A 7,863-nucleotide genomic window follows, 5' to 3' on the forward strand; every position below is an offset into this window, starting at 1 on the left:
ATAAAATATATCCATGTAAAATCTCATAAGATTTGTCTTAATGCATACTTTTTTATTATGTATTTTTTTTAACTTTTTATTATATATATTTATAAATATTGAGATTTAAATTTACTTTAAAAGCTGCTAAAAAGTAAATGAGAAAAAAAAAAAAAGAAATTACATCAATTGTACAAAATACGTATCCACTAAATCAATACGGCAATATCCTTGCCCAAGCCTAGGCTTCTTAAACATTAGGTCTCATCATCGTCTCACTTTTCTTAATTTTTTTCGTAGTTCAACAATCAATCTTCTTATAATCATTAGCCCATCTATACTTCATAGTTTCCTTTGTTCTACTTCTGTTATCTATTAAAAACTTCTGTAGCATATAGTAATTTTACTCAGTTTTGACTCAAATTCTCGTTTCAATCCGCCATTAGAATTCCTTGAAAACTGTAATACCCTTCTCAAACTTTGACAAAAACCATCCATGACTGCAATTATAACACTACCAATCACCACAAGATCCTTCCTTTGCTACCGCCATTGTTTCTCCCTCCTTCAATCTTCCTCCATTACATCTAATTTTTCATCCCCACTTCAAAAATACCATCCTCATCAAACGTTTTCAACCTTATCCACAAACCCCATTACCAAAACCCCACTAATTGGTCAAAATGTGGTCGAAATATTGGAGCAAAGAGGCCTAATTGAATCCATGACAAGCGAAAATCTCCGTTCAACTTGTTCCTTGAAAGGTAATAATCCTCCATTAAAGGTCTATTGTGGGTTCGACCCAACAGCAGAAAGTCTTCATTTGGGTAATTTGATTGGTATAATTGTTTTATCTTGGTTTCAGAAATGTGGGCATACACCCGTTGCTGTATTGGGTGGTGCTACGGGTCGGGTCGGGGATCCATCTGGGAAATCTGCGGAAAGACCAGAACTTGATGTAGTCACTTTAGAGAAAAACATTGTGGGCATTAAAAACATTTTGAATACAATTTTGGGTAGATTTGGGGACGATAATCATTTAGTTTTGAATAATTATGATTGGTGGAAAAATGTTAGTTTTCTTGATTTTTTGAAAAATATTGGTAGGTATGCTAGGGTTGGTGTTATGATGTCAAAAGAAAGTGTTAAAAAGAGGCTAGAATCTGAACAAGGGATGAGTTTTACTGAATTTAGCTACCAATTATTGCAAGGTTATGATTTTGTTCATCTTTATAAAAATGAAGGGATTTCAATTCAAATTGGGGGTAGTGATCAATGGGGGAATATAACTGCTGGAACTGATTTGATTAGGAAAATTTTAGCTGTAGAAGGAGCTTATGGTCTTACATTTCCTCTTCTTTTGAAGAGTGATGGGTCTAAATTTGGGAAATCAGAGGAAGGGGCAATTTGGTTATCCCCTAAATTGCTATCTCCTTACAAATTTTACCAATATTTTTTCTCAGTTCCGGATTCGGATGTGGTTAGGTTTATGAAGGTATTAACCTTCCTAGATTTAGAGGAGATAGAAGAGATTGAGAGAGACATGAATAGAGTTGGGTATGTGCCGAATTCGGCTCAAAGGAGGCTTGCAGAAGAGTTAACATGTTTTGTTCATGGTGAAGAAGGGTTGAAAGAGGCTATTAAAGCAACTGAAGCATTGAGGCCTGGTGCTGAGACTAAATTGGATTGGAAGACAATTGAGGGGATTGCTAAAGATGTGCCCTCCTGTTCTTTAGCTTATGGTGAGGTCTTAAACCTTTCAATTGTCGAGCTTTCGGTTTTGTCGGGATTACTCGAGAGTAAATCTGCTGTTCGTCGTATGCTCAAGCAAGGGGGATTGTATCTGAATAATAATCGCGTTGATAGTGAAAGTAAAAAGATTGAAGCTGATGATATAGTGGATGGTAAGGTTCTCTTGTTGTCTGCTGGGAAGAAGAACAAGATGGTAGTGAGGATATCTTGATTGCTTGGATTTTTTGGTAACTTATCAGTTTCAGGTATATCATCCTTCTGTTGTATTGTTTTCTTCAGTCGATCATGATGGACATGGAATACATATACAATTATTTTAGCTCCATAATGAGATTTCATGAATATTTACATTGTTTTCTGACATATACATTGCACATAATAACATGAATTCAAGGGGTGAAATTGTTTTATGACATATACATTTGCAAATCATAACCTATATGCAAGAAGTTAGTGGAAACTTATATTACTCGTACTCTTCATTTTGCTTCACGTACCCATGTCTGATCCTTGATACTCAGACATTGGTATTTTACTTATACACTTCAATCTAGGCGTAAAATTGAATATTTAGACGTATTTGACACTTGGACACGTATCAGTATCCAACATCTGTACCTGAGTCCAAGTACATAGTTGGAAACAAAAGAAGCTGGAAAACCTTTGACAACCTCGTGATTATAGGGAGAAAGTAGTACACTAAGTTAAACTGTTTTGTTCTCAGGCATGGATTTTTATGTCACTTGATCCAGTGTTATGTAATTAGGCTTATTTTGATCACTTAGGTTGTACTCTTGGGAAATGTAGTTTAACGTCGTATGTGTACGTTTAAAAAGTAAATATCCTATATTGTACTTCTGCTTTCTTGTACTAGGTAATGAAATTGGGTCCTGTAAACGGGACTTTATATGATAATATCCCGTCAAATTAAGGAGAACGCGTACTTATCATCATAACATTCCATTCTTCGCTAATGTCTCGTGTTTATCTATTAGACTAGTTTTTGGTTTCCCTTGTCTATATGTACTTCCTTCATTTTTTGTAAAGTGCATCATATAGCGATGTGTGTGTTTGGGGAGAAGGGATGCACTTAATACACCGGTGGCAGTATATTCTTTCACATTAGCTTTTTTCACAACTTTTTATGGCGGAAATTCAATAGTTCTATTTTGAAAGTTGTATATATTGTGGGATTTGATTAGTTTTTATTTTTTATTTGTTATGAGAAGCGCGATCTCTCGAGTCGTCTCGTAGACCACCAAGCATTGAGGGAAAGCAACATAGCACAGTGCCTATAGATGTGCCGATGAAGCAAAAATTTTCCCTTCAAAGATATTAATATGATACTTGGCTTGAAACCACATTTGGGGTATTGCGAGTATTAAACATGCTTTCTTGGTTGTGAAATTTGGTTAGATAGTTCTTAGGCACACTTGGAAGGGTGTAAAACCTTCATAGCTCTGGAATATTTTGGATCGGTTAGGACTTAGGAGTTATCTAGAAGAAGGGCCTTCTAGAGCATTTATGGTCTTATTTAGAGGAGGCTAGAAAACTCGAAATTTTTTTGACATACTAGTATTGGGTTTTAGTTGTTCTAGTTGGGTTTGGATAACTTTGGATATTCTTTTATGTACTTTAATTTTGTTGAAGTGTCTGAGTATTATAGAGCAGAGATCCCATGAATGTTGTACTTGACTAGTATATGTACATAAGTGTAGAAAAATCTACTAGGGACTTGTGGCAATTTCAATGTGATAGTTACAAGTTACGAAGCTTATGAGTCTCTTAAAATGTAGGAATTAAGAGATTTGTCCATGAATAGGTACCATAGAGACTTTGTTCAAGCTAACGACGTATCAAGCACTTCAGTGTGCTAGCAAATCGTTGGTTGCATAGGTTAAATGCTAAACAAGGGGAAAGCATTACTTGGCGAAGTAGCGATATTTGTCCAGTTGCACATGTGAGCATGGCTACCGTTGTGGATTAAGCCAAAGATGTTTCCGTGCATTTAACGGTGTAAGGGGTTGTGCCTTGCCTAGGTTCGCCAATGTGCACTTTGGGGAAAACGCGCATGCCAAATAACGGTGTAATTTTCTTTTATCATTTTCACTTTCAAATGGAGACAAAAGTTTGCACCAATTTAAATTGAAAAAGACTCTATAATGTAGGAACAATCTCTTTCATTCAAAATGGTAGAGATTAAGTGATCCCACTCTTTGATTACAATCTAAACCCACTGAGGAAGTTGTCTTTAAAGCTTTTGGTTGCCATGATTGTTCCTATTACAAACTCATACGAGCGAGTGGGACAATTCTGTCTTTGTTGCGATGAGAGCCTTAGCATGGGGTTCTGAGATAAACCCTGCCACACACACCAAGAACAATACAAAAGAACACAGAAAAATTGCACACACGATATACCACACAGCTTCGAGTGCTATGTAAACTACCACACAACTTCGAGTCTTGTGTAAACTCCTTTATTTTTGAATTCTTCCTTTAAGTTCTACACATATCCCTTACAATGAGAGACTATCACTATTTATAGAAATCCTCCCAAGACTTAAAGACGCTAGGGCCTTCAAACAATATAAAAGCCCGACTAAAATACAATAACCAAATAACAACCCAGCCCAATACTAACAAAACATCTAATTACTTCTTTTGCCCCTTCGCTGGTATGTCTTCAATAAAGCCGGTGCCGTAGGTGTTACAGGTTCCTTGAGTTAAAAATTATCTTTGAATGGAGGGATTTGGAGGGAAAGGAAAGGGAGGAATTTAGAGGGAAATGATTTCCTTTGTTTGGATAACACTTTTAGAGAAGCAGGAATAAGGAAGGAAAGGAAATGGAAGGACTAATGTCTAATTTTGTTAATAACCAAATCTTTTCAAAGGGAAAAGATTTGGAAGGAAAATAGCTTGTTAAGAAGAATGTTGTTCATATTCAAACTTTTTTGTGAATTTATTAATATTAAACTATAGTGTGTGTATTGTTATTGATAGTATTTAAATTATTTAGAATTTTGTAAACTATTTTCCTTTTATTTTCCCTTCAATTCCTTATCCAAACAAAGAAATACTCCTCACTAATCCCTTCCCTTCCTTTTTCTTCCTTTCTTCTCTTTTCTCTTCCTTTTCTTTGTCTTCTAAAACCTTATCCAAATATAGTGTTAGACCTGATGAGTTCAGAAGAGAATTAGAGTATGAGCACAGAGCAGGAAACCAAGGAAATGGATTGTCCACTACCTTTTCTCAACCGAACCGAACCCTGTATTAAGCGGGATACTAGGTTGATGATGATTTTTGCCAGCCTCCTTTTCTCTAATAGCATCTTTTTTCTTTACATCGACTGGTGCTTGGATCTTTGAGAATTTCAAAGGGCATAACCTCTTGGATCGATACCGAGGCTCTGATTCACATTCTGTTACTGAGGACTTCTGGTTGTAATTTTTTATAGGACAATACTTCCCCTGTTTTTTTACAAGTCCCGTCTTTCTTACTGCTTTGATTTTTTGTTTTAGAGAAAGTAATGAGGTTGCTCATTACTTCTAATAATATTTGTGATAAAGATATGTGTGATAATGGTCCTCCTTGGATCGAGGATGCTATCCATTCGGACTTTCGTATGCCTTAATCTAATACTACCTTTACTTTTGAAAAAATAAAATAAAATAAAGAAAGTGATCAGGATATTATCCAAAATAAAAATATTATAAAGTAAAATAGACCGATTAAAATAGAAATTTTGGTAAACTCATGTGGACGGTGTATAGTATATGAAATTCTTATGGGATATGGGAACATTGATTGAGATTTGTGAGCAAAGGACACCTTTGAAATTTTCCTTATCAGCTACTCTTATGAAATATATCTTTCAGTAAGACGACTACAAAACAAGGAGCATATATTCCTATTAGTTGGACTATTTTTATTAGCTCATATATAAGTCACATCTCATAATAAGACGGTCTGATAATCTCATATCAAAGATCAAAGTCATTTATATAATACACACCATAACATAACAAATCATTTCTTAAATCATACATACAAAATCAGTCTCATTCTCTCAGATAGACAGATAGTGATATGCACTAGTATTAAGCAATCACTATCAAATCCTCATAAAAATAAACCAACTCAAATTATTATTATTATTATTATAATTATAGAAAATACATGTATATTTTAATTCACTTAAGTCTAAATATACTCAATCCAAATATATAGTTGATAATTGCATTATGAATGGAATCAAATTGTTAAGATAGTAATTAACAATTTAATCCACATACATATAATTATGGTAATAATTATTATGACAGTATATATAATTGATAAATATATACTTATATAATGAAATAAATTAACGTCGACGTGCAGCAGTTTCTCTTTGGGCGTTAAAATAGGCAGCAGCAACAGGAAGGCCAAGATCATTCTCGGCTGCGAATTGACGAGTACTGAAGTAATCTCTTGATGAAGGAAGATTTACTACTGCTTGCCTACGTTTCTGTTTGAATAGTACGAATACGAATCTGTGGATGCCTATATTTGGCCTCGGAATCTCATACCTTACCAACTCCGTTCCTGCAGTTTATCGCCTGTTATTAGTAACAACGGCAGATTTAGTAATTTGGGCAAGGGGTCGGGTAGCTAAAATAATATAAATTCAATAGCTACTCTCTTGAGAGACCGTCTCTTTGAGAGACGTATCTCAAGCCCAACCCATTAAAGAATAATATTTACTGGTCGTATACTTAATGTCTGCTTATATTATCCTTAATGTTTACTTACTGTATCCTTAATGCCTACTTTTAATATCTTAAACGTCTACTTATATAATTTTTAATGCCTACTAATAATATTTTGAAAAATATATAATGAGCCAGCCTAATTAGAGATGGTCTCTTAAAAAGACCGCCCCTCACAAGAATTTGTGTAAATTCAATGTTTAAAACAACGTACTAGCAAGGAGTATTCAAATGGTTGAACCCATCGTCACATCATCTAAATTGATTATTTAAAGGAAAGATTTACATTAATAATTCACCTTTTACTTATACACCGTGAATAATTACACTTTGGATAATAAACTAATTATATAACCTTTGTCATACATTTGTCTATAATATACCATTTTACTAATAATATGAAATAATAACAAAGGTTGGATTATTCACAGTGAATTAAAGGTCAATGTTAAATTATTAGAAAATACCTAAATTATTAGAATATAAGCAAAAAGTTAAATTATTAATGTTAAATTTTTTATTTAAATTATGTTTTTGATCCAAGAATATATAAAAACACTTTGTTCATTGTCGATAGTTAAGTACTCTTATGATTTACTCTATACTATGTGATAGCTTTTTGTTTTAGGTATTTTTTTAATAATTTTTTTTAATTTTTATTTACACATTTTTATCATTTTTAATTTTACCCACGCAATTTTATGATCATTATTAATCAATATTTTTAATATATGTGTTAATTGTTGCTGTCGTAATCTCTAACAAAAGGAGGGAGGACTGAACGAAAACTTTGGGGAATAGAAATAGCAACCATGTCTCTTATTACTTATACTCCTTTTCTCCTATCAACTTTACGCCATTGGTATTTGACGGAGAAACAAAAAAAAAGTGATAGATTGGTACTCCATTGATTTGTCCCATGAAAATTCTCAATTGGCAATTGAAAAACAATTAAGAAAAGTGAATAAAATGATATTTTATGAAATAATAAAGAAAATTTCTATATGAGATGAAAATTTATTCAAATATGTAAATGAAAATTATAAAAAGACTGTGGCATGTGGGTTATAGTCAAAAATAAAAATAAGATAAATTTAATAGATAAACTAAAATTAAAGGTGTTAAAACCGTGAGACAAAAATAGTGTTTTATGGGGGGAGTGAGTGAAATATGCGTATGAAATATAAATGTAGGTTAAATGTGTAACTATGTACGTGATAGCCAAAATTTAGTGAGATTAAGATAGATTTAATTCATTTAAAAAATAGTGGATCAAATTTCATAAGATAGTGGAGTAGTATCAATATTAATTTGATAGGGGAGATATTCTGAGATTTTTTTTTTTATCTTTTTAAATTTTATTTATATTTTTTGTTTTTTGT

At 33.0% G+C, this 7,863-nt stretch overlaps 1 protein-coding gene across 2 annotated transcripts; it reads left to right on the forward strand.

Annotated features, from left to right (window-relative positions):
* Window positions 1-223: 223 nt before the first annotated feature.
* LOC130812903 (tyrosine--tRNA ligase, chloroplastic/mitochondrial) lies at window positions 224-6,669 on the forward strand. Of its 2 annotated transcripts, none has more exons than XM_057678545.1 (2): window positions 224-1,976; window positions 6,117-6,669. In XM_057678545.1, exon 1 carries the CDS (start codon window positions 476-478, stop codon window positions 1,940-1,942), a length of 1,467 nt encoding a protein of 488 aa, XP_057534528.1. In that variant the 5' UTR covers window positions 224-475; the 3' UTR covers window positions 1,943-1,976; window positions 6,117-6,669. The 2 variants fall into 2 exon arrangements, with proteins under 2 accessions (XP_057534528.1, XP_057534527.1); XM_057678544.1 differs by having other exon boundaries at window positions 225-1,976; window positions 6,114-6,669.
* Window positions 6,670-7,863: the final 1,194 nt, after the last annotated feature.

Source organism: Amaranthus tricolor, chromosome 5 (genome assembly GCF_026212465.1).
Source record: "Amaranthus tricolor cultivar Red isolate AtriRed21 chromosome 5, ASM2621246v1, whole genome shotgun sequence".
Taxonomy (NCBI): Eukaryota; Viridiplantae; Streptophyta; class Magnoliopsida; order Caryophyllales; family Amaranthaceae; genus Amaranthus; species Amaranthus tricolor.

What these genes read in the sequence shown, in the direction of transcription:
- LOC130812903 (XM_057678545.1), top strand. Translation starts at nt 476, where the DNA reads ATGACTGCAATTATAACACTACCAATCACCACAAGATCCTTCCTTTGC.